At 44.3% G+C, this 26,999-nt stretch overlaps 1 protein-coding gene across 1 annotated transcript in view; it reads right to left on the bottom strand.

Moving 5' to 3' along the window:
* Nucleotides 1-269: 269 nt before the first annotated feature.
* The window catches only part of NPAS3 (neuronal PAS domain protein 3), an 852,979-nt gene continuing 826,249 nt past the window's right edge, over nucleotides 270-26,999 (bottom strand). Inside the window, exons 8-11 of the mRNA XM_061182429.1 lie at nucleotides 24,064-24,170; nucleotides 7,308-7,455; nucleotides 3,774-3,898; nucleotides 270-1,917 (exon numbers count right to left, since the gene is read on the bottom strand). Of these exons, the coding sequence (XP_061038412.1) occupies nucleotides 557-1,917; nucleotides 3,774-3,898; nucleotides 7,308-7,455; nucleotides 24,064-24,170 (1,741 nt within the window). The 3' untranslated portion in view covers nucleotides 270-556. The remainder of the gene's footprint in view (nucleotides 1,918-3,773; nucleotides 3,899-7,307; nucleotides 7,456-24,063; nucleotides 24,171-26,999) is intronic.

Genomic DNA, 26,999 nt, shown 5'->3' with positions numbered 1-26,999 from the left:
ATGTGCAAGTAAGAAAATCTTAACCATAAAAAGAGAATTAAATTCTGCATAAAATTCTAAAATACTATCCCCCTATTTTCAAAGGAATTAGGAACAAAAACAAAAACACCACCCCATTTCATTTGACTTAGTCAAACAGGGCACATTGTTTATGCTTGTCTCTTTCAATCTTGATCATATCAAGATCTTTACGAAGAAAACTCAATGGTTGTCATTTGAGAAATCTCTTGACCACAAGACTGAGTATTCTATGGCAGAGGCATATACACATTAAAGACATCTTAATAAAGATGCAAAGGAAAGCAAAACAACCCAACACACATCTCGGAAGAAGACAAAATGGCAGGCAACTGGTCGTCTGACCCTCTGAAGGCCAAAAATAAACATATCTTTACAGGAAAGAATGAGTCCAGTGAAAGAAAGAGGGGATGGAACGGGGACCGTCGTGGCGACAGAAGATGCTGACCTGCTCGAATTCAAAGTGCTAGAATCAAAGGTCTAAACGAAAACGCCGACGATGCCTCCGGGCAGAGCCCCGGGCCGCGCTGGGCGGTGCTCAGTCCTCCTTGCGCTCCAGAGTCTGTGCCGCGTGGATGCCGTTGCTGTAGACGGGGAAGGGCAGCGTGGAGAAGAGTCCCTCGGCCGTAGTGAACACGTTGCCGGCGGGCATCTGCGTCAGGCTGGCCGCGCTCACGGCGCCGCCAAACGGTCCCGACATGTTGAGCCGGTGCACGTGGTGGTAGAGCATCTCCATGGGCGTCTTGGGGTCAAGGCCGAAGCCCGGGCTGTTAACGTCCACGAAGTTAACAGCGTGCGCGTTGGGCAGCAGGTTGCCCTGCATGGCCAGGGTCACCTCGGCGGGCGCGTAGCGGATGGTGCCCGTGGTGTAGACCCTCTGCGCGGCCGTGCTGGTGGCCGCCAGGGTCCCGGTCACCCTGTGCACCAGCGGCAGCACGACGTTGCCCGCCTGCAACCTCTGCAGCGCCTCCAGGTCCCCAGTGTACAGCAAGGAGTTGGACGCTCCGGGGCCGCTCCCGCCGCCGCTGCTTCCGCCCCCGGGGTGCTTGTCCCGCGGGGACGCCGAGAGCGGGGGCGACAGCGGGTCGGAGGCGACGGGGGCCAAGGCCGCGGGGGCCGAGGTGCCGAACTGAGTCTTGCGGGCGGCGGCGGCGGCGGCCGTGCCGTCGGCACCGGGCGGAGTGAGGACAGAGTCGGGGATGGCCACGTGCAGCCCCCCGCCGCCTGCGCCGCCCGGCGGGGACGGGAAGTGCTCGGAGCTGGGGGGCTTGGTCATGCTGTAGGGCGACTCGTTCCGGGAGATCTCCCGGTTGGGCGGGTAGTTCCAGATGCTGCTGTCGTTGTCGAAGTTGATGGGTTCCGAGATCTCCGTCTTGATCTTGAGCACCGAGGCACTGTTGGGGGAGGACAGCAGCCGCGGGGGCTCCACCAGGCCCGCGTCCAGGCCGCCGGGGCTCGACGCGCTGGACAGGCGCCGGCGGCTGGCGCTGCCGCCCTTCTGCCGTTTCCGCCTCTTCTTGCGCTTCTGGTGCTTGCTGGAGGCCTGCGCGCCCGCGTCGCCCGCGCTGTCCGAGTCCTTGGCGCTGTCCGACGACAGCGACTCGCAGTTCTGCAGCCGCAGGTCCGACTCGCTCTCCACGTAGCGCTCGACCTTGATCTGCATGGGGCCCAGCGCGCCGAAGCCGCCGCCGTCCTCGGCCGCCTTGGGGTTCTCAAAGTCCGAGTGCTCGAAGCTGTCGTCGCTGTCGCGGCTGTCCGGGTTGCTGGAGCTGTGGCCGTCGTCATTGCAGTTCATGTCGTTGTCGCACGTGTTGCCCGACTTCTTGCGGTCGGGCTCCGGGTCTTCGCTGTTCTCGGACTGGTTCCCCTTCTCGTCGGACTTGGAGTTCTCGTTGTCCTCTGCGTGGGGCCGGCGGCCGCGGGGGGTAGGGGGCGGGGAGAGGAGACACAGGAGACAACGGGTTAGCGGGGCAAGACCCACCTCTCACCTGCGGGGGTGGGGGAGGGGAGGGCGGAGGTTGGGGGGGGTCTTGCCTTATCCTGAGCTGCTCCACTGCCTCGGTTACTTAAAGCCTGGGCTTTCCCTCTCTTGAGGACCTAGATTAGCGGGACCCTGACTCAGAAGTGCGGTCCCCGGACCCGCCCGCAGCATTGGCATCACCTGGAGGCTTGCTACAAATGTAGAATCCCAGGCTTCCACCCAGACCTACTGGATCAGATTCTTCATTTGAACAGGATCCCCAGGTGATTCTTAGGCACGTTAACATTCGAGATGTTCTGCGAAAATACTCACGGACTCGAGAATAAATAACCGGGAATAAGGTGGTAGTGACACAGAAAAATGATGATTTGCAAGGTGACTTTCCAAAGAGGTCTGCACCTTCCCCTGGTAAATATTTGCTCATTATTGAAAACCATACTCTCTATTCCTAAAGTTATTTTTCTCTAGAGCACTGAACGCCATCTGATTCATTGTATGTTTTATTTTTATTTACTTCTGTCTCTTCCCCCAACTGGAATATAAGCTGCACAGGGCAGGGAATTTTTGTCTTTTTTGTTCACTGCTATATACTATATAAATAAGGAGCAGAGATTGTCTGTTCTAGAACTCTGCCCTAGTGAAGAACTTTCTCGAATGAATGCAATTTACAGGCAATCAATCAAGATCCTCCTCACCCGCTTCCGCCTCCCTGAAGCTGTGTCTGGAGTAGAGGGAATACGGTACACGAGCACATTCCCTAAGGATGGGGTTTGTGGCCGGTGTGCCCTAGTCATCTGGCACATTTTAGGGAGGATAGATTTTCTCAGTAATAGAACCTCAGAACCTTTAGGGATGATGCTGATTTTATGGCTCTGCTTTTGGAGAGCACCTTGGGCAACTCATGTAACTACTCTGGCCTTCATTTATTTAGCAGAAAAGGTTGGGTTAGGAGAGGCTTAGGATTTTTTGCAGCCGTAAATTCTATGAGTTATGTGCCCCTTGCATCTATGTGTGTCTGTGGAAGGGGACTGGGAAATGGAGGAAAAGTAAATTTTTATATTAGCTTTCCTGTGCTCCAAAGAACTACTCAAAGTTTGCTTCCCAAAATAACTAGGAATGGGAAAGCATGGATTTGTTCAGCATAGATTCAGAAAATGAGTAACAGACGGCACCCAGAAAGAGTCATTTACCGATGCCATTAAGTATCCCACTTTAGAGGTTCAATCCCAGCTTGGTGAGGATGTGAATATTTGGGGCTCAAAGTCACGGTCTGTCTTGGAGCAACAGAGATAGCCCTGCTGTCTGCTTCTGGTAAAGAGGTTGGAGCTAGCTATGGGGTTAGGGCCGGGCTTCTTCTGTATGGAGGGCTGACATTAAGTGATGGCTAAATCAATCAATCTCTCTGTATATTTGTGTATATATATTTATATACCATAATATACCTATGTGTGTGAATACATACCACAACATGCATATATGTACATATTTATACATATTTAGATGCATGTATATATTTATATAACACCACATACATAAATGTATGTATTGTATATATGTGCACACACTTATGTAGTGTGTACATCTGTATGTAGTGGTATATAGGTATATATACATATATGTGTTGAGAAAGACTCAGTAATAACTTGATGTGACATATATCCCTATATAAACTTTGACCAGTTGCTTCGTTCAGATGACACTCCTTTGGCCGTTGCCCACCCCTCAAGTTTGGAAAGGCAAGCCATAACTGCAGAACACGGAGAAGTCGTAATACCTGTAATACCTGAGGTGTCTTTAGAGTCTGACTCAGAGTCGGAGGTCTCTGAGGATTCCGAAGTTTTCTCCGGCAGGTGGGGAAGCTGTGCGATGTCCATTGGCGTGTCCTTGTACTCGGGGTTGCTGTGGAGGAGGGAGGTGTTCATCAGGAGTGCAGACACCCATTCTGGATAGGTTGCTTTTGACCATCTTCTTCCCACTTCCTTGCCCCAAACTTTTGGAGTTTAGAGGGTTTGAAAGACTAAGCATGAAATCATTTCTCAGCTCATCATGGGACTTTTACAGAAGCTTGGATTGCATGCTCTGGGGAACAGGTGCACCTTGCCACAATGACTGAATACCCAAATGCTACATGAAAGCCACCAAAAAGCTTTCAAATAATCAGGTACCACTGGGGGCCGGGGAACTGGGCTGCTTGACATTCCTCCCAGTACCACACCTGGGGGAAGGGAGGATGAGAGAAGCACCCTCAACAATTCATTCCCTTGCCTCCCGGTGTGCCCTGCCTTCTCCTGGGCTCCTAATGAGTCCATTGCTTCAGTACCCTTGTCTTGGCTCCTTGATGGAGTTCTCAGCTGTTCAGATGGCTCTAAGGCTAGTGGGGGCGGGGAGTTGGGGGGCAGAGCCCTCAGCACCTAAGGATCTGACAGATGCACAGGTGCACCTTGGGCTGCGTGGATTATGGCTACTGAACTGTCAACACACCCATTACAATCACATTTTCATCTGCTCGTGTGGCGTACACCTGTGGCTTGTTAGCTGGAAATCTGATTGCAGTGGGGAGAGTCCCAGTGTGAAAGAATGACGCTAACCCCATTTGCACAAAAGTGCTTAATTTTTGTTCTATTTTTAGAAACAAGCCTCCTCTGGAAAAGGGAGTGTGTGTTCGGTCAGTCAGCGATCTTCTAGAAATGCCACTCCAAGGCCAGCCCAGCGTATGAGCAGTACCAGCTGCATACTCTGAAGGCACTAGGAAAGTCTCTTGCCTCCAAATGGAAAATGCCTCTTCTGTCCTTCTATCGTGGCCAGTCAGCCAGAGACCTTCCATAGGTCTCTATGACTCACTAGCTAATTTCTAGTGAAATTCCTGTATCAAAGAGTCACTGTTTCAGTAACTACATTAAAACTGCAAATATCCCAGGGGGGTCAATTCACTAAGATGAATTATCAGGCCTTTACTCCCTAGTGTGAATTAGCGTCAGCAGCAGAGCTTTCTCTGGATGATCAGATGAGCCAGATGCTGGGAAGGTAGCCTTAGCCCTTACGCAGTTTCTGTAATTCTACCAGGTGTTGTGAGGGTACAGGAAGAAGACTGGAGGCGCAGTAATTTCAGAACGGGGAAGTGCAAGCCTGGATGGGGCCCAGAAGTGAGGGATTCTGGCCAGGAAGAGGGAGCATGAAAATACTGCTTGGGGAAGAACAAAGGACAGGAATGTGGGAAAGAAAAACCAACTTCAGTAGTTGCTATCAGGCCAAGGCCCTTCTTCCTAGACCTCCAGCCTGGAGAAGTGATCCTGATGAGTGACAGACCTGGGGAGCTTCCTCTGCTAAAGCTCATGTATGTCAGTCTCTTTTGGTCCAGATGCCATGTGGGTTCACAAGTCCCTTGTCACCCAACTCACAGTCTTCTATTATTGAACCCAGGGTGAGTCTTCAGGTCAGCTGAAACATGTCTGGCATGCCTGAGATTGAGGCTCTTTGAGCCTCAAGGCTGGTCTTTGGTACCCAAACTGCTTCCTTCTTCTCCATATGGAATTAGGTGGCCCAGGAGCACCAAAGGCTCATGAGCTTGTACCATGTGATCCTAGGCTAGACCAAGAGTGTTGCTCCAAAGTAGCACCAGCTGACCTCTCCTTACCCCTCCTCACTCCCTCTGTTTGGGGGCAGAGTAGGAAGTCATGAGGCTGATGAGGCAGTAAGAAAGATCCAGATGGGAAGAAGTCTCCCTGAATGAGATGAACAGCCATAGGGATTACTTTAGTGCCCTAGGCTCCAGCAGCCTGGGGGACGGCCATCCTACAGTCTATGGTGTCCCTGTTACTAATGTCTAATTTTTAATAATAATGGGTCTCCTTGGCACAGTGAATGTCAGTGCCACAATACCTTATTCTGTCTTCTCTTTGGCATGTGAGTTTTTATAACCTTCTGCATTGCATACAGCCACTGTTCCATAAACCTCTAAGTAAAAGAATTTCCTGATAGCAGAACCCATCTTGAGCATATCACAAACACAGGGGATAGTTTGCATGAAAAGCAGGCTTTGGAGAAAGCCCCCTTCGATACCCATACTTTTACCTTTAGAGAGAGTTAATGTAGAGTAGAAGAGGTCAAAAAAGGGAAAAGAAAGTAGATGAATGAAGACTCTTCTAAGTGGTGCACATTAAAGCCCTCTCTAGCGCAATAATCATCAGTGTCTGATTGATATGCTATTGGGAGCAAGCACATTCGTGCCTTCAAGTCGTCACCAGCGGACGCGAACACACTCTGAAGGGTCAGCGTGCTGATGAGCCACGGCTGTCTGCATCTCTCTCTCAAAGAAAAATGGGATTCGGTAGTCCCTGTCTAAATGATCAGTCAAAGGGCAACAACTTCCATTCATAAGACCTACTGGAAGTTTTCCTCTTCAGACCACATGTGGGCCCCGCTTGGTGGCTTTAGGCCAAGAGAAGCCAAAGACTAGAATGACGATGGTGGGAGGGCGCCAGGCTGAGCATTTGGATAGCTTCACGGCAGGATTGGTGGAGAACCTCCCAGAAAGCTTGTCCCCAGACGCAGACCACCCAGGCTATGCGTCTTGGTTACTTTGGTGCTAGTCTGAATCCACAGGCAGCAAGCAGATGAGGACGGAGAGAGGAGTGGTGTTGCACACTGGAATTCAGGAGGCTGTTGAGCTTGGCTGCATTAATGGATATAAATTTGAGGATGCATTAAAACAGCGGTCACCCTTGCCTGAGATCACAGAGCAGGCAAAAGAAGACTGCCTTCATTTTTACACTGAAATTGTCTCAATTCTGGCAAAGCGACTCCCTTTGCTTACCAAAACTTGAATGTCTGGGGAATCCAACCCTACGTAATATGCTGAGGACTTCAAAGAGATGGGATACAGGAGGAATATGAACTCTGCCACTTCTTCCGCATCCCCTTTTCATAATTTTCACAAGGGTTGGAGCGCATGAGTATGAGAACGTGTGGGGGAGAAGGAGAGGCTTTTTGAATGCTTCCACTGGAGGCAAATGTCTGTGTTCTTTTTCTGGCCCGAACATTTGTGGGGAAACCAAAGCAACCTCTGCAGAACTGCCCCAAGGTTGGCAGACCAAGAACTATTGAACATTTCGCAAATCTGCCCTCGAAGTCCCTACCGACATGGCTTTGAACTTTTCCCATTTCTTTGAATCTTGTGGAAAGAAAAGCAGAATTTCCATATAATTCCACACCAGATACTGTCAAAAGATAATACAACATGTCAGCTATTTACCATTGGGCTGCATGTTTTATAACTGAGACAGAAATGAAAAAGAATTCCAAAATATACCTCAGAAGATAATTCACCCAGATGATGTTCTTCTCATTTGCGTTCTTGGCGTTAATAGCTATTGTGGCACTAGACTGTATCCAAATATATCCTCCATTCTTCTGCATCCAACGATAGTACTTTGTCACACACTGGCCCTTATTCAGCACTGGTGAAAAAACAAAACAGAATAGAAGGCATTGCATATTAGGACTGGGACGAAATGGTTATCATCTCTGCAAAATCTGAAGCTTAGAAAGGGGAGGTCCCGGACTTCCCTGGTGGCGCAGTGGTTAAGAATCCGCCTGCCAATGCGGGGGACACGGGTTCGAGCCCTGGTCCGGGAAGATGCCCCATGCCGCGGAGCAACTAAGCCTGTGCACCACAACTACTGATTCTGTGCTCTAGAGCCTGCGAGCCACAACTACTGAGCCCGCGTGCCACAACTACTGAAGCCCGCGCACTTAGAGCCCATGCTCCACAACAAGAGAAGCCACCGCAATGAGAAGCCCACGCACCGTAACGAAGAGTAGCCCCCGCTCGCCGTAACTAGAGAAAGCCCGCGGGCAACAATGAAGACCCAACGCAGCCAAAAATAAATAAATAAATTTTAAAAAAAAAGAAGAAAGGGGAGGTCCCGCACCAAGCCAGGGGTGCCCCTCTGTATGCTTAATGTAGAATGCCATTAGTAGGACAAGTAAAATCACCAATTCAGTGGAGCAGCTGCTCCGGAGCTAGGGTTACTAGCGTTTGTAGCAAGACTTTATTCCATTTTGGGCAGTCATGGTGTGAAAGGAAGGATAACAGGACCACAAATCTTTTTGGCTCACAGAACACCTAATGCGGTGTGGATATTGTCAATGGGTTTGACGTCAGATGGGAACAAAGGCAAATTTGGATGTGATTTATTCATAGCTTCAAGGTAGCCCTCTTTGCGATTCTGGATATCTGAATGGTTCCAAAGATGCTTTCCCCCTCTGTCTTTGATCATTTCACCTCAGCGCGAGCAGTATCAACCCGTGTCCTTATGTATCGGTTCCTTTTGATCTTGTCGAACAGAATTTATAGTATGAACTAAATCTACATGGGTCAGGCAGGGGAGATTCTGGTGAGAAATTTGCTGAACGTTGGAACAAAATACATTCCCTCACCAAGTCAGAGAGAAACACTGGCCTAAGGGAAGCACAGGTTTGACTTGGCTACAGCCAAACAGAGTGACAGCTCCACACAGACTCTGAAATATGGCCCCAAATGAAGGAACAAGTAAAAACAATCAGTAATGTGAAACGGTGCCATTAAATATCCACGGAAAGAGAGCTTTAAAATGCAGATGTTAAAAATGATACTTTAACCAAAATCTTGCCAAGTTGAAATGGATTTGATTTGTATCTGGGTACGCTTGAGCTAGTAAAAGGGGGAAGGGTGCAGTAAATCAGCCCCTGAAATAAAGTGCTATGGATGGGAAGGGTTTAAAAGGATGCCGGAAACGTGCACAACCCGCTGTTATCGCTTGGATACGAATTGCAGAGACTCCACACCCCCCAACAGCGCGCCAGCTGGCCGGCCACTAGAGGGCAGTGTGCACTCGTCCACGCTGCCCACTTTTGGCACGTCCTTGTCTCCGTCTGCTAAAATGAAAAACCTCTAACTGCTGTAATAAATTTGGCTAAATTAGCTGCTAAATGGTTATCTCAAGTAATATGTATTTGCATTAATCATCTTGCTCTAAACCAGAACAAGCCAGAGTCCTAAAGACGTAGTAAATTCATATTGTCCATTTAATTATGGCTAATAAGTGCTTCATATGCAATAGTTTCATGAAGTACATTTTGATTTTTTTTTGGGGGGGGGTGGATGGGTAAAGGGAAGTCACTTTGGAAAAGGGCTGTGTTTAAGGCTGTAGAAGCTCTTCCCATCATGTCTGAGCCACTCTTCCTAGCTCTGAAAGTGGTCAAAAATCAAACCTGCATATATTTTATCCATAAACATATAAACTTCAACGCTTTTCTCCCATTCTCTCTTTTTTTGTCTCACAATACACGAAATGGATGGTTGTAAAATTTAATACTTATGTCTTAACAGTTGCTTGAAAAGCCTTGCTTTGATGAGTGCTTCAAAGAGCGGCGAGTTCTATTCGGAAACTATTCTACAGTTTAGGGTATTTTTAAAACCCGGAACTGTCACCTTCTCTTAGTGGTCAGGCTCCACAGGTAGGACTGTACTCTGCTTTTGTAGGCGATTGTAAGTTCTGCCATTCGGCATGCATGGCTTCCCCGGCTCCAAAACTGTGTAGTGAAGCTGAAAGCAGTAAAATACTGACTCTGCCATACAGCACTTCTGTCAAACCATTGTTGCATGCAACAAGATGTGCTTTTATTCAAATCCTCTCAACCTGGTTAACTATTAATAGAGGAACGATGGGTTATGAAATTCTGCCCACTATTTTCACAGAAATACTTACAGCATCCCAATCAGTGGTTGGCGTATAATTCTACCTGCTGTGTATCTGGAATAAGGGATAATTTCAAATGGTTCTAGTATTTTTAATAAAGGCAAAGAGACTAAGAAGCCCCTTTTATAGAGTCACATGAAGAAAACACTGAGATGGTAGGCTAGACCAGCCCAGCCTGGCTGGGTTTTTGGACTGGAATTTGACCCAAAGCAGGCACAATTAAAAAAAAAAAAAAAAAAAAAAGACCCCACAATACAGTGCGTAGCAAGGGGCAAAGTGAGACAGAAATTATAAAGTCAAATTAGAGTTTGCAGAATCAGCATAAAGATCACCACGCCCTCCCGTTCCTAATAATACTTTCTCTTACTTACAAACAAAGAAACAGAGAAACAAACAAAATCTCCTTTCTGAAATGCATGACCAGCAAAACATCAGCCTTGGGAGGGGGCCCCATGGATGTGCTGTGAAGGGGCAGAATGGCTCATTTGCTAAAAGATTGATGTGTGTCACCTTTTTGGGTTAAGGTAGCATGACTCTGGGTCTGATTAGGTGCATCTGTGTTTCCTGAGAAGATAAATACAAAGCTATTAGGACCCATGATTCCACGAATATTATTTATCACCCAGGCCAAGGGCCATCTAGCAAAGAGAGGAGACCTCAGTGAGAGAGAGGCAGGCCAGGCAAGTTTACGTGATGAAGTGGTGGTGAAAGAGCTGCGGAGAAAAGGACCCCTGAGGGGTTCCCTGGGGAGTCAGGAGCTACTTGAGTGCCTTCACTTACCGTGGTCCACACCACAGAGCAGATCCAGGGGCCCATCACCATCAGCTCAAGAAGACAAGTTTAACCTAATCCATTAATTTGCCCTGGGCCAGCCTGACAAACAGAATTCTGAAAAGGTAGACATTCCAGCATGGTCTTGGATCATGACTGTTTCCTGAGGATCAGTGTTTTCTGAATGACACCCCAATGTGTCCGTGGGAATCTAGATAACTCAAGATAAGGCGCTGAGTTAGCTCCTACTGTAGCATGAAATGTTGACCAAAAGATCACCCCAGTTGCGTCTGTTTTTCAGGAGGACCCATAAAAGCGGTCACAATGGAATTTTGCTTCTTTTAAAATGAACACGGAATAATTTTTGCTTGGGGCTCTAGAATATAAATTTATGATTTGTGGATGAAGCTTCCTGCTTTAAAAAAAAAAATCATACTGGCAAATCAGTTGGATCATTCCAGCTGTGCCAGAGGCAGGATCTGACAGCTTTTCCTGAGCTCATGTGGTCCTAATCAGCTCACGAAGAAAAGCCACTTTGGTGCCAGTTTGAAAGAGATTTTTAGTTTGTAATAAGTTAGACAACTTGAAAAACACAAAAACTTTTTTGATACTCTCTAATCCAGGGCTGCTGTTTTTATTTTGGGGTTTTTAGTTTTAAATAATGGAGAGAAATGAGAGAATGTCTGTGTTAGTCTATTTCACAAAATCCCTTTTGTGGAGAAAAACAGAAATAAGCATGATGTAAGTTACTTGGTATGGAAGTCCTTAAAAACCAGTTAATTGTCCCTTGAAAAGAGATAGTTCCTCATCAAACCAATGAGCCCAGGAGAACATTCATAACAGTGCTCAAACTATAAAGAGAGGAAACCGAGACAGAGAGGAAATATCTATGAGGATCTTATTTTTAGTCTTACACTGTGATACGGTCTGAGTACTTCTAACACATAACCTGGCATCTTCTCTTTGGTTTATCCCAAAGTTTACTTTTTGCTGTCCAAACCTTTTGGTAGAGCAGCCTATGTGTGCCCACTGAATTCAATGATCCCCTCATAACATTTCCAGAAAGATGTCTTTAAAACTGTGCGATAGGAATTAGTTTTTTTTTAAGGATCTCAGAACACTGAAATGGCCTTTTCTTAGGTTTTAGAGGGTAAACATGAAGACACAGGGAAGCTGACTGGGTTCCTCCCAGATGCCCTTTCAGTCTTGGATGGTCCCAGGTATAACCGTGGATGCCTCCGCTACCACACCACAACTTGCTCCTTTGAGCCCTGAAGTCTAGGGTGCAGCCAATTGCTTTTTTTTTTTTTTTTTTTTTTAAACATCTTTATTGAAGTATAATTGCTTTACAATGGTGTGCTAGCTTCTGCTTTACAACAAAGTGAATCAGTTACACATATACATATGTTGCCATATCTCTTCCCTCTTGCATCTCCCTCCCTCCCACCCTCCCTATCCCACCCCTCTAGGTGGTCACAAAGCACCGAGCTGATCTCCCTGTGCTATGCGGCTGCTTCCCACTAGTTATCTATTTTACATTTGGTAGTGTATATATGTCCATGACACTCTCTCACCCTGTCACATCTCACCCCTCCCCCTCCCCATATCCTCAAGTCCATTCTCTAGTAGGTCTGTGTCTTTATTCCCATCTTGCCACTAGGTTCTTCATGACCTCTTTTTTTTTTTTTTTTTTTTCCCCTTAGATTCCATATATATGTGTTAGCATACTGTATTTGTTTTTCTCTTTCTGACTTACTTCACTCTGTATGACAGACTCTAACTCCATCCACCTCATTACAAACACCTCCATTTCATTTCTTTTTATGGCTGAGTAATATTCCATTGTATATATGTGCCACATCTTCTTTATCCATTCATCCGATGATGGACACCTAGGTTGCTTCCATGTCCTGGCTATTGTAAACAGAGCTGCAATGAATATTTTGGTACATGACTCTTTCTGAATTATGGTTTTCTCAGGGTATATGCCCAGTAGTGGGATTGCTGGGTCATATGGTAGTTCTATTTGTAGTTTTTTAAGGAACCTCCATACTGTTCTCCATAGTGGCTGTATCAATTTACATTCCCACCAACAGTGCAAGAGTGTTCCCTTTTCTCCACACCCTCTCCAGCATTTATTGTTTCTAGATTTTTAGATGATGGCCATTCTGACCGGTGTGAGATGAAATTAGAACACTCCCTAACACCATACACAAAAATAAACTCAAAATGGATTAAAGACCTAAGTGTAAGGCCAGACACTATCAAACTCTTAGAGGAAAACATAGGCAGAACACTGTATGACATAAGTCACAGCAAGATCCTTTTTGACCCAGGTCCTAGAGAAATGGAAATAAAAACACAAATAAACAAATGGGACCTAATGAAACTTAAAAGCTTTTGCACAGCAAAGGAAACCATAAACAAGACCAAAAGACAACCCTCAGAATGGGAGAAAATATTTGCAAATGAAGCAACGGACAAAGGATTAATCTCCAAGATTTACAAGCAGCTCATGCAGCTCAATAACAAAAAAACAAACAACCCAATCCAAAAATGGGCAGAAGACCTAAATAGACATTTCTCCAAAGAAGAGATACAGATTGCCAACAGACACATGAAAGAATGCTCAACATCATTAATCATTAGAGAAATGCAAATCAAAACTACAATGAGGTATCATCTCACACCAGCCAATTGCTTTTGGTTGCTATTGCTCAGCTCTGGGGAAAACCAAGAAGCTGTCATCAGCACTGCCCCACCTTCCAAGCTACAGGTGCTTTTGAGTTACAGACTGTGCTCTTCAGAGGACAGAAGTGACCCTGCATTTGGGAGAAGAAACTACTAGAGACAAGGAGAGACTTACATCTTGCTGGTGGAACCATTCTAGCCCTGCTCATTTGACCATTTTTGTCTCTAAGTGTCAAAATACCACCCACCCCTAATTGTGAAGGGAGTGGCAAATGCAGTTCAATCCAAAGAAAAATGCTTATGTGGTAGAACACGTGACCTTTTACATCACATACACACTTTACCCCCCCCCCCCAAAGACTGGATGCTCAGATTGATTGACTATCTTTTTAAAAAGTCACCTGGCCTCTTGGTTTGAGCTTAGTGGCAGGCATACAAGAAATGTACTCCTTGTAGAGAAAAACTACCCGCCCCCAATCTGATGAGCTCTTGCTGGAGTGCACATCTATGGCTCTGCACGCAGTGACCAACAGAGGGATTTCAGTGTTCCTTAGGAAAACTTTGTCCACAGAGATAGACTGATGATTGAAAGGACATAAAGGAAGCCTGTGTCTGTGGCAGGAACATAACTCTGTTAGTAACTCAAAACAAATCAGTCCAAGTTTGCCTTCAGAAATATGGAGGAAAAAAGAGAACATGGTCTCTTCCTGTTGGGCTGTTCCACAAAATCAAAGCCAAAGATTCTAAATAGTGAGTTACTTGTGTCTTCAAAAGAAGGAAGCAGTCTAATTCAGTTTGAAGAGGAGATGAAGAAGACATCTCAAAAGCGGTCTTTTAGCAAAGTGTCTCACAAAAGGACATTTTAGAGGTTTGCATATGCATTAAAAAGCTGTAATACTTGGTGTATTCAGGTAAGTATAGAATAAATAGGAAATGGTGAGATCATCGGAGATTTTCACTCTTGACATTCACACAGCTGAACAAAGAGCTTCATTATCGTCATGGCAATATGAGGGTGCATCTGCTGCTTGGCTCACCCCCCCCCCCCTTGAGCTACCTTCATCAATGGCTGCAGAGAATGGGGAGTGGGGGGCTTTCTGCTAGATACTCAAAAATTAATTTTGAATTCACTAATGTGGAGAGCGTGCAAGTTAGGGGGGGTGTACTAGAATCACACTTTCTACTTAATACCACAGTTGGGTGCTTAGCTGTAGCTACCAGTTTTTCTTTCTACATTCACAAAACTGGCAGATGAAACATGAAAAAGAATACTGACTCTTTAATCTCTGCTTCTCCACCTAAGGCCCAAGGCAGGCTGACAGGGAACTTCATTCTGGAAACAGGACTTTTTTTTGTTTTTTTTCTTTTTTAAATTCTGGATTACTTTTTCCTCTGCTTTTGAAAACTGTGGGCTATAGGGGAATGAACCTGACATAGACTTAAAACAAGAACAGGTTTCTTTATCTAAAAAGTTATAGTTCTTGATGCTTACAGAGGTCATTTTCAAAACCCACAAGAGAAACAGCATTAGAGCCAGGAACTGTGCATTAGGCGCTTTATTTACTTACAATAGAGACAGTTTTTCATTTAGAACTGCTTATAGGATCAAGCAAGGCTTTGATGCCGTGCAGACTTTCCTATAGATTTTGCGATTAGTGAGCGAGATGTCTTAAATAGCAGGCATCCACAAATTGGTTTTTAGTTTTTTTGTAAATTTACGTGCTGAGCAATATTTGGTCAAATGGAATGATATTTGATACTTAATGTGAGTTACGAGCTTAAGGACAGAAGACCCGTGGATGGTCTGTGAATGACTATGCATCATCTATGGATTTTCCCCCTAATATCCTAATGACAGGCCCTGCTTGAATTGCTATCTGTGTGATTTATAACCTCAGAAGAGGTTTTTTCCTATATCACCGCCGCCGATTGACAGATTTTTATTAACTGTTAATATTGAATCCTGCAGAAAACTTTTCATTGATTGAGAACATATCAATTTGTTAAGTTTAAAAAATAAATTCCCCTTTTCTTGATGATAACGTGCTGAGTTGGAGACCAAGGCTTTTGAACATTGAGGGGATCATGTTCTAGGACCGGAAGAGTCAAAGTAATTGTTGGCACGAGTGACATCCGACATCTCAGATTTTTTTTAAGCTGTTTTCAGTCCAGTCAGGGAGTTTCAGTACTGTTTAGTCCTGACCTTCTTGACCTGAAATAGTTAAGAACAGAGTATTTTTTAGCCTCCAAACCTTCTTTTTTGGTGGGGGTTTGTTATATAAAGGGACACAGTGAACTCTTGCGCATGGAATTAAGATTTATGACTAGGAAATCAGGAAAATGGTGGATTTATCCACTCATTCAATAAATAATTTTTTTCAATGTGCCTCTCTGTGCCAGGCACTGGGGGATAGCAAAGTGAGCAAAATCTGTCGCCAGCCTGAACTCCTGTCTGAGTCTGAACTGGTCACAGAACTTCTGTCTCCCTTCCCGGGGATTGGTTTAGGTTTGGAATATGATGAAACACTGCACAATGAGACTCAGGGGGAAGTCTCTCTACTGTGGGAGACTGTTGGAAATGTTTTCTTCCTTCTGAAAATAAGGATTTACTTCTCTTTGTCTTTGAACGGGAGACAGATGCTTATCAGTCATTTTTACTAGTAAGTTTATCACAGTGATGACTTATGGAAAGTGGCGTGGAGGCCTATGAAAGCACAGCAGGTCCAACCTGGCCTGGGTGAATCCTTCACCTTCCTTTAAAAATGAAGAGGAATGGAATACTGGGGAGGTTAAGCTGGGATGTAGGGAGACCTAAAAAAAGGTAAAAAGATGAGGTGAATCTTTTTTTATTTTTTATTTTTTTTGGAGTATAATTGCTTTACAATGCTGTGCTAGCTTCTGCTGTAGAGTGAAGTGAATCAGCCGTACACATACCTATATCCCCTCCCTCTCGGACCTCCCTCCCACCCCCTGCCCACCCATCCCACCCATCTAGGTTGTCACAGAGCACCGAGCTGAGCCTCCTGTGCTTTATAGCAGGTTTCCACTAGCTATCTATTTTACGCATGGTGGTGTATATGTGTCAATCCTGATCTCCCAATTCGTCCCACCCTCCCCTTCCCCCTTATAGGCAGGTTTATTTTATGTCTCTGGCAGACTCTGTGTTTCTGGATGCAGTCATTTCATTAAGCCTACTAAATATCTTTAGCAAGAAATATCTAAGTGGTGAGGCATAGGTATACAAAAACTAGTGTTCCATAAAATCGGGACTATTTAAAGGAGCCCAGACAAACGTCATGTGTTCAGCTGTTCTGTGGATTGTCAGAAATCCTGGTACTTTGTTGTGAAAACATTACAGATTCTCCCAGGTAGCGGTCACCGTTGAGTGTCCTCTGAACAGCTATTCCGCCACTTCTTTCTGGGTAATAGAACTCCCATTTGGGGCTTTATGTGTGGTGGTCTTCCCCCAAGTCTCAGGAGGGATAAATGTTTGTTCAAACCAGCCACAGTAATTCCATCCAGGGCTTGGCGGAAGCTGGGGCATTTGATGAAATGCTGGACAATGAGACTTTCCTGGAGGGCCTGCGGGAATATTTTCTTTTCTTTCAAAAAATGAACACAAAGTAGCAACTGACCCTTTCCTGACTTTGGACATTGTCCTGTGAGGAACTGATCATTGGCCGTGCTACAGCTGTCTTTTGATCATGAAGAGAAAGTGAAGACGATTACAGAGAAAGTTGAAGTCATTTTTACTTGGGTTTTCTGTTACTTGTAATCAGGTGGGTTCTGGCTAATGTGTCTCCCCCCAGATTTGAGGAGGCCAGAGAGGGGGTGGGAATTCTTAAAGAGCTTCAAATAAGCTGCTCTTTAGTTAACCCTATATTAATGGAAAAACACTGTATGCTAAACACATACACAAATTAAATCCTATGCTGCTCATTTGTGTTTAAAAAAAAGTTTGAGGGTTTTTTTTTTTGAGATATGCAGGGTGTCATTATATCAACATTTTAAAGGAAGTGATTTTAGAAAAACGATGTCATCTTGTTCTTCATTTTGTATAAAGTACAAGAAGTACTGGAATTGATTTTATTTAGGTTAATTGATTTCTGTTAAAATGGATGACTTAGAAGTATTGTTTTGTTTTCTTTTTTTTTAAATGCATATAAATGTATTCTAGTTAATATCTGAAGAAGCATCTTTTTTTTTTAAGATAGTAGTCATCTTTTCTTTTTTTTAAAATTTATTTATTTATTTATTTATTTTTTTGGCTGTGTTGGGTCTTCGTTTCTGTGCGAGGGCTTTCTCTAGTTGCGGCAAGCCGGGGCCACTCTTCATTGCGATGCGCGGGCCTTTCACTATCGCGGCCTCTCTTGTTGCGGAGCACAGGCTCCAGACGCGCAGGCTCAGTAGTTGTGGCTCACGGGCCCAGTTGCTCCGCGGCATGTGGGATCTTCCCAGACCAGGGCTCGAACCCGTGTCCCCTGCATTGGCAGGCGGATTCTCAACCACTGCACCACCAGGGAAGCCCTGTTTTGTTTTCTTGATCATGCTTTATGAGAGCAATGGGTTAGTTTCTCTCAAATATCAGGTGTTTCTGTTATGATAATAAAAGCAGCTACTAATTGAAATAGTAATAAGGAAAAGCCCAAGAATCCATGTTAGAATTGCATTAGAATATATCAGTCAAATCAAAGATCTGGCTTTCTCTCTGAGCAGAGAGAAAAGATCAATGTGCTACATTTTGCGTCTTTTCGTGTGCTCTTCAAAGCTTGGGATGCCCTCAACACCTACCCGACACCCACCCCCATCATATCTCCTGCCATCTTGCCGTCTTCTTTCCATGTCCAGGGAAAATGTGCCTCGTGGAACTTCTTATCCTTCCTTGGTGGCCCCCACCTCTGGGGCTTCTTTGTTTTGTTTACACATCGTGATAATCCTCATTTTATGCCACCTTTTCAAAACTGGCTGTTTTCATGCTGTCCTCTCTACCAATATGTAAGCTGCTTGAAGGTAGTGACCATAACTTAGTTATTTTTGAAACTTTATAGCAATACTGCGAAGCTTGTGTGTATCAAGTATTCACAAATGTTAGATGACCTTGAACAGGGAAAATATGACTGTTCCTAGTCACACGTGCAGTCAAGTACATGGAAAAATATTAACCTGGGGAAAAACTAAAGACCTTTTGCTTACAAGTTGACTACTACTGCTAAATATTAACTTTCTCCACTGCAATTCAAAACTTTACAGCTTTGTAAAGAAGTCGATCTCTTTACCAAGTAATCACACTCGTTTCATTTGAACACTGATTGAGATGCCCTCAGAGCCACTTGACTATTCATATTTTACTACTATTAATAAAATTCATTCAATTGGAGGGGGGTAAATGAAGTCCTTAAGATCGTTAGTCGATCTGTATTACTTTTACTCCATGTAAAATAATGCCTTCTAAATACCAGTGTAGTCAGTACTTCTCAAACTTTTACATGAATGCGAGTCAACTAGGGATCTTGTTAACTGCAGGTTTGGATTCAGTAAACCTGAGGGTTGGCCTGAAATTCTGCATTTCTAGTATGTAATGGAGCAGGGACACTCAGCTGGTAGGTAGGCCCTTGCTGGTCTCTGTTCTCTGTGTTTGCCTGACCTTGGACTTAAAAAGCTAAAATCAGCACTTGCTGAAAAAGAAAAAAAGATGTAAAGTAATAATACTAATTCACTCCTGGGAACTTCCTTTCAGTCCAGTGGTCAGGACTCCGAGCTTCCACTGCAGAAGACACGGGTTCGATCCCTGGTCTGGGAATTAAGATCCTGCATTCTGCACGGCACGGCCAAAACCAAAACCAAAACCGAAAAATACCTAATTCACTCCTGCATAAAAACCTGACTTTATTTTGTCTCCATTTGACAGTCTTTTTAGTTAGTGAACAGGCACATGATGTAGGCTGACTTGGCTTCTGAAAAAAAGTCAGACACGGTAGCTATTAAATGCATTTCCTTTCATGTGAATTTTCATAATCATATGGAAGAAGAGGAAAAACTCATTTGCTTTGGGCGAAAACGTCCAGCCAATGATCAGGTGGCAGCTCAATCCCTGAAGACCCAGCGCTGGAAAAAGCTAAGATCAGGAAACAGAAAAAGTCCCCTGTGCCATCTGCATTTGGTCCACCCATCAAACTTTACACCTTCCCTCCTTCCTTCACTCGCCGCTTCCTTCACTGCATGCGATGGCTGCATACCCAAATCAACAATTACATTCCCCCTTTGTTTTTGTAGCAGATGACAAATGCATGGAGGACATCTTGTGTTTCCTAGGCAGGCAGGGCACTTACTTTGATTGATGCTCGGTTGTGGAAAAAAATGAGCAGGGAAGGAATTACAATGGAGGGCCTGCAGACTGGAAGGGGATATACTAATTAGTCCTGCATTAAGCAGTCGGCTTGCATTGGGTGATGGACGCCTTCAGGAGGGAAGTGTAGGGGTTATTGATGCAAAACAGCGTGGAATGCATTATGCCAGGTAGCGGTGTATTCATTCTGTTAGGATGTATAGAATTTTGTAATTAAGAAATAAACAGGCTACTGTATTCTTTTTTAACAGCTCCCCAATATATTGGGTAGGCCGTGCTTTTTAAGTCTAATGATCTCATAGACAAGCTGAAAAGTCCTTCTCTCTTTCTGAAATAAATCTTCCAGAGTTTCCTCATCCTGGATGCAGTTCTAGGAAGGGAAAACTGCCACCACTTCTATGCTTGCTGGCTCCTTCTTTCTAAAGCTCCACTGCTCCAGAGCCCGAGCCTTGACCCTTGCTGCTGGGACACAACGTAATAAAGAGAAAGGAAGTTTTCCCTCAGGTCACTCTTTCCAGGTTTTAGAGAGTCGTTGCTGATGTGACCTGGGAAGAACCCTAAGGATATCTCAAGGCAAATTCAGCATCTTCCATAGACAGGGGCGAAAGCAAAATGCAAAGCATGTTCCTCTGGTTAGCATGTGTGGTTTGCCCTTCTATTTTCTGGGCTATAGGCAGAGGCAAAGCAGTAGATGGTGAGGCGTTCTCATAATTCAAGAGTGACACAGATGCTCTAGGTAACGGGAGTGTGTGACTCCAGGGAGATGTGACTGGTCATCTTGAGGTCAATACATCCCGAGCAATGGAGAACTGGAGGGTGATAGGAAAAGGTGCTCAAATAATTGCTAATATGGGTGATTTAAAATTCAAACCTTGAAATGTTGATTTGCTCAATTTGGTCTGAAGAATCAATGAAATTGGGTTCAGTGACTCCAGTGAGGTGGCTTAGAGAAAAAAAAAATCACACAGGTCTTTGGTCACAGTATGCTAGAAGAGGACCTAAACTCCCTTGAGATCCCAGTGTAATTTCACTAACCCACCGTGTTGGTATAGATAATGATTCCTAGTGATTCTTTGTGTTGAAACCCAGTGAACTCTCAGGCGTCTCATGTTAACCTAGCGGGCGAGTAAATGGTCCAAAGTTTTTGGTTCAATTTATCAGAGTTGTCAAATCCTGGTGCAGCTGAGATTCCCTTTTACTTTTCTTATTCTAGAAACGAGTTCATCTATGGATTTACAGATACCTATGCTAGGAAAATAGATCTAAGTGATAAAGAGAGCATTTTGAGTTATCAAAGGCTGTCTTTTTTTTCTTTAAGTTTTATACATAAACTGGAGCATAAGACACATCTCAAAATATCAGAAATATGATCAGATGACTACAACCTGCCTTTCATGGACAGAACCAGGAATTGTGCCAATAGCTCTAGGAAGAAAAGCTAAATAGTTAATGTGGTTTATTTTTTAACCATCCCTTTGTTTTAGAATTCTATCTTATTCTTGAGCTGATTCCATGTCACCATGACCTTCTCCTGCCAAGAAGGCACAGTTGAGGCATCCTTCAGTAATAGCCTAGGGCTTTGGACAAGCAAGATGCTGTGCTGGCTTTTTGCCTTTTTTTTTTTCAATGTTTACACAACCAAGACTTATTACATGCTCTGTCATTTTGTTACTGGGCTGGCTTTGGTTTGAGAATTAGGTAAACATCAGACATTCCATCACATAATTTTAGACTCAATCTTACTTTATAATGATGTTAATGTTTATTGTACAAAGCAAGATGCATTTGTATATTTTAGCATTTTATTTCAGTCACAGAATGCAAAACCTGACATTGGCATCAGTTTGATGTGTGTGTGTGTGTGTGTGTGTGTGTGTGTGTGTGTGTGATTGAAGATATTAAGCACTATAAGAATGCTGAAATTTCAATCTGATTAGGATCAAAATTCTTCAGGATCAAAACACTCCTTTTCCTCCCCCTACAGTTTTACTAATTGTGTGCTACTTGACATTGTGGAGTTATTCCACAGCGTGAGAGCTAAATATGTGAAGTATATTTTACTGTGCTGAATTATCAGTTCATTCTATTTGTTTTTCATGTGTTTAAGGTTATTAAAAGAACTTAAAATTAGAAGTCATGTGTATGAGTTGAAAGACTGAACTCAATCATTGTTAGCAGATGAAATCATAAAGCAATAGCCAGCATGTCAATATCAAGTAATGAAAAAAAGTCACAGAATTTGAAAGCATACCTTCTCTGTTCAATAGTTGGCAAGATACCAGAAAAATTAGGATACTAGCACAATAGTGAATGGCGGACGGAGTTGTTTATTTTCAGCACCCTCAAATTATTCCAGGTACTGAAAACGAGATAAAAGTAGATCGGAAAGAACGGCATCAAATGTATTTGTTGGAGACCTTGCTTTATGGGAAGAAATGAACTGCCCTGGCTCACTGTTCCTGAGGAATTGTATATCTTCAAGCTGTAAATCAAATCCCAGAGAGATAGCATGACGTTTTCCAAATAATAACGGAGGAGGACAAAGTTCCTTTTTGTCAGCATCAGGTTTCTGAATTTAGACCTCGATTAAGATTCCAGAATGAAAAAGCACCCCCCGCCCCACACACACATGGTCTATGACTGTGTCTACAAACAATATATTCATTTTCAAAGTCTGGATCGCTGGCATATCCCCATCCCAAAATATATTCATAGCTTCCTCCAAAGATCCTGATTTTTCTCCATTTTCTCTAAATTCCCAGCTACAAAGAACCTGATGTGTCTTTTCAGGAAACAGCATCATTTCTTCCCCCAATTAATTGAAGAGCCATCTGCTTCTGTGATACCCGACATCCATTCGTTCTTAGCAACAAGTATGTTCCCTAAATCGCCGGGGGCCATACCACGGCATGCACTCTGGGTTGGGAGTAGAATCTGCCAGAGCAGCCTCACAAGCAGGCTTTTGTCCAGAGACACAGTATATACAGAATTTGACACTGACCTTGCTCCCTTGTCAGTGTTGCTAATGCAGGGTTCAAAACACAGTACAAGGGACTTCCCTGGTGGCGCAGAGGTTAAGAATCCACCAGCCAATGCAGGGGACACAGGTTCAATCCCTGATCTGGGAAGATCCCGCATGCCGCAGAGCAACTAAGCCTGTGCGCCACAACCACTGAGCCCACCCGCCACAACTACTGAAGCCCGCGTGCCTAGAGCCCGTGCTCTGCAACAAGAGAAGCCACCGCTCGCCACGACTAGAGAAAGCCCTCAAGCAGCAACGAAGACCCAACACGCCATAAACAAAGAAACAAACAAATAAATAAAAAACACAGTACAAGATGCTCACAGTTTGAGACTTCGGCTAGCTTAGTGTCTCTCCATTACGCTTCTGAAGATCTGAGTTTGAAATGATTAAACAAAGGCAAAGGGTGGGAAAGATCTGAAACAGCTCTCCTCAACCGTGGCCAGAAAGGGAAGAAGAAATTAATACAGAGGCCACCTGGCTGGTTTTACTACGTAAAAGCTTCTGCTTCACGCTGTACCATCTCCTTTGTGTCCCCTTGCATGTATTTAAAAGTGGAGTTCAGAACCGGGTTTAGAACCTTCTAGGACTATAGATGGCAGGGCCCTCATTTTCTAGGAAGAGTCTACTGAATGATCATAAAAAGAATCTCTTGTTGGAAAAGGGCAGCCCTTTCCTAAGAGGTCCACCAGACCAGTGCCTCTTGCCTGATGGGATTGTCAGATCCCTTGCACACATAGTGAAAACAGCCCTGCTGAGTTTGATGAGGGAAAAGTGCATGAGGACGCTGGTGTGCGAGTTACTGCTTGGACCCAGTTGGAACACTGCTGGTCCTGCTTTGCTTAAACGCCACAAAAGGTGCCTTGGAGGTGAGCCTGCTGGCCAGGAGCTGGGAACCAGACTCAAAGAGCTGAGATGAGTTTCTCCCTTCCAAGAGTCGGGAGATGGAGGTACCTGCTCCTCTAAATAACCCTCTTTCCAGAAATAGAGTGAAAAGTCAGCACCTTTGAGAGCTGCCGTATCCACACAAGGCACTCTGCCCCTGTCCCCGGGCCCCCCCCCATCACAGTTTTGCTGCTAGTCAAGTAGGAATTTTTATGCAGCTCTGGCCTAGTTGAACTTGTCTTCTCCCATGTCTGTTTTGAAACTAAGACCACACATTTCACAGTGGAATTTGCTCTCTAGAAAATGAAAGGGGCGAGAAGGCACTTAAGACAAAGATTCCCCCATCACTTCATGGGAGAGAGAGCGACCACGAAATCCCAGGTGAGCGCCTGCAGATCTAGCAATTTCTCTGGGCCCGGAGGTCCAGCTTTCAATCTAATCCCAACAAAAGTTGAAGCGATTTATGTCTCACTTTTTCTCACTGCGCGCTGACAGTCATCTCAAACGTACAGGAGATGTGAAGGGAGAAATTGGCATGGAAACCAAAAGAGCACCTGAGACAGTTGACCCCGGCTGGGCTCAGCTGTCCCCGTGCATAGGAGGTACTTACAGTCCAAGTGACTGTGCCTGATGCCCTCGACGTCTTCAGCATGGATGAAGTGGTAGCATCTTTTCCCTACAATGTCTACGGGAGTCAGATCCATATAATCACTAATCCTACAAAGAGAAGAACACAGGCTGGAAATCAGAAGGGAGGGGAAATATAGAAACTGTTAAATGACTCAGAAACAAATATACTGACAATTTTCATTATACCAGGGTACCTGGGAGGACTTGGCACTGAGGGAAAACCCTTTTTAGATAAAATTATTTTCTTTAACATATGAACAGTCTTTTTTCTAAAGTAGGAACTGTGCTAGATCAAGCAATTGTGTTGAAATAATTAGATAGGTTTTTCTTTTCTTTTTTTAGTATCAGAATACACATTTAGACAACATAATTCTATGAAATTATTGAGAATCAGTAACAATGTGAGATCCTCATTAGAGGCCAAGATAATGCAAGGTTACATAATAAAATAAAAACATGTTATGTTTATACCAAATGATTAGAGACACCTTTCATTTAAACAGATTGGTCTTCTATTGGGTATTTCCATGAAAAAGGGTTTCGAATGCTTCTTGGCACAGAGTCCAAATTGGCATTTCAAGGGATGTAATTTAAATGCTGAGACATACAGATGCCTGGGGGTATTATCTTTTTTCGTCTGAGTCATTTGGGAGCTCAGCTTTCACTCCTGCCCCTTTTAACTGGGACTTTGTGGTGGATTCCACACGGAAACTTTTAAACCATTTTGGCAGCTCTGCCAGGCTTGTGCTCGACCATACGTGTGTGTAAGCTTCTGTCACTGATTGTCCAGACGGCAATGTCCTCAGGCAGGAGCGCAGAAAAAGAACAAAAATTGGAAAAAAACGTTGGGGGAATCTGCCTGGTTTACACGAACACGCCAAAATGCTGTTTCTCTCCCTCCCTGTCCAAGATCAGATTCATTTTGGTCCATCCCAAAGAGAATTTATCTTTTGTTTAATTGATTCTCTTTACTGCCCCTGTTCTTTCCATGGTTTCTGACTTATCAAATATGAAGTGAATCTTTAGCTATGGCACCTTTAAGAGAAACCCGTGAGATTGCTGCTGGGGAGTGAAATCTGACCCCTAAAGGCAAGGAAATAAGAAACCAAACCAAACCAAAATAATATGGAAAATAATGAAAATACACTACCCAGTGAGTGAATTTCTCAACATCTAGCCATTTAAATCATATTTTGGGCCAAACTAGAATTCTGGGAGTGTTTTCTCAGGATTCCATGGTTTTCTGGTACAAAACAGATTAGTTGGTGTTTTCCTAAAACCATTAACTGCTTTCCAAGCACAGTTTACACCCCCTTTCTGCAAACGAGGGAATAAGGATGTCATTAAAGGCTATCATTGGTGTTTCTGGAATTTGCCCGCTCCTCTGAAAGCGTCAGATGTGGGCTTTGCCCAAGGCTGTCCTAGGGATCTGCAGAGTCAAGGAGCGGGCTCTATTTTCTAGTTAGCAGACCCCTAATTAAACAATAAACCCTGGGAAAAAGGCACTCCATTCTTTTAGGGAAGACAGTCCTTTATTTTTTATTTGAATGAAATCCTTCAAAACAGTGGAAGCACTTTTGTACCCTCAGAGCCTGTTACCGTGGTGAACTGTGACCAGCTCAGTGTTCAAAGACCTCTTAATGTATGTGTAGAATGCTCCAGACCAGTCTGATGACCTATATCAGGATCAGAATCCTGATGGCATCTTGTACGCTGAGCCTCAGTTTCCTTATCTGTAAAACAACTTCAGAGGCTGGTGAGGGGATTAATGAATGAAATGACATGAATGTAGCACAGTGCTTGACACACAGGTATGCTGTTCCCTCAGATTCAATAAGCAATTGCCTTTAACGGGGATCCTTTTTAATAATTACTATCATCTTCAGTGGAGGAATAATGCTGTATTGTACTGGCTAATAAGGGGTTGTGGAAAAAACATTTTTTAATGGGAAGAAAAAAGCATAAAGTGGGTCACAGAAAGTGATCTCAATTACTAGAGTGGCACCATAAGGCACTCAAGTCCATGGAGTGCATCAAAAGAATTAATCAACCTGTGATAACAGGAATGAGAATTAAGTGATGGCTTGGGGACAGGCCAATCACTGGGAGTTAACGTAAATAAGATGAGGCTTCGTCTTTTTTGCCGGGATTGGTGGTTGTGAATCTAAGTCGAGGGAGCCGACGTATGTTTCCAAAGACGCAAAGCCATACTCCATCCCCTGGCTGTCTACCTGCCTCCCTGGGTGTCCAACATTCTAAATTTTAAATCAGAGAAGAGGCCGCTTTGTGGGCTGTAGTTGTGTCCTTTCATGGCTGCATGTGTATGAAAGCTGCACCTCGGCGGTTATTCCGATTCGTTACCATTTAGCCTGACTTCTGAAGAAAAATTAGAGACAATGAATGCAGGGGGATCCCACAGGAGGCACGGTTTTTGAATAAGGCAGATTGGGGTTCAAATCTTGGCCTCAGTCAAGGCACTCGACCTTCCTCTCTAAGCTGAAACTGCGTGGGGCTGCTGGACACAGGGGCAACACTGACCTCACAAAACTGTCCTCAAGCTTCAGTGACATAGTGCATCTAATGCGCTTCGCATATGGCTGAGGGTGTAGCAAGTGTTCAGTAAATGTTATCTCTCTCTATTATTCCTGGCCAACTCTAGGTACTCATTCTGGCAAACTCATCTTTCCTGATTCTCTGTGGCCATGGCAGAATACCTTAGACACAGCCAAGTATACAGTCATGATGATAAAATTTTAATAAATACCCCCAAAACTTGGAAAATAGATTGAGTTACTCATTAAATAATAGTGACAGGTTCATGATATCTTCTACCCCACTGAACACTAAAAAGCTCAGGGCAGGTACTCTTTTCCCATGGTGAATTCTCTCCTCTGAATCAAAGCCTGACCGGAAAGG

The sequence above is a fragment of the Eubalaena glacialis genome, chromosome 2 (assembly GCF_028564815.1).
Source record: "Eubalaena glacialis isolate mEubGla1 chromosome 2, mEubGla1.1.hap2.+ XY, whole genome shotgun sequence".
NCBI lineage: Eukaryota > Metazoa > Chordata > Mammalia > Artiodactyla > Balaenidae > Eubalaena > Eubalaena glacialis.
The sequence above is the reverse complement of the archived record's forward strand: the minus strand, read 5'-3'. Positions and strand labels throughout refer to the sequence as shown.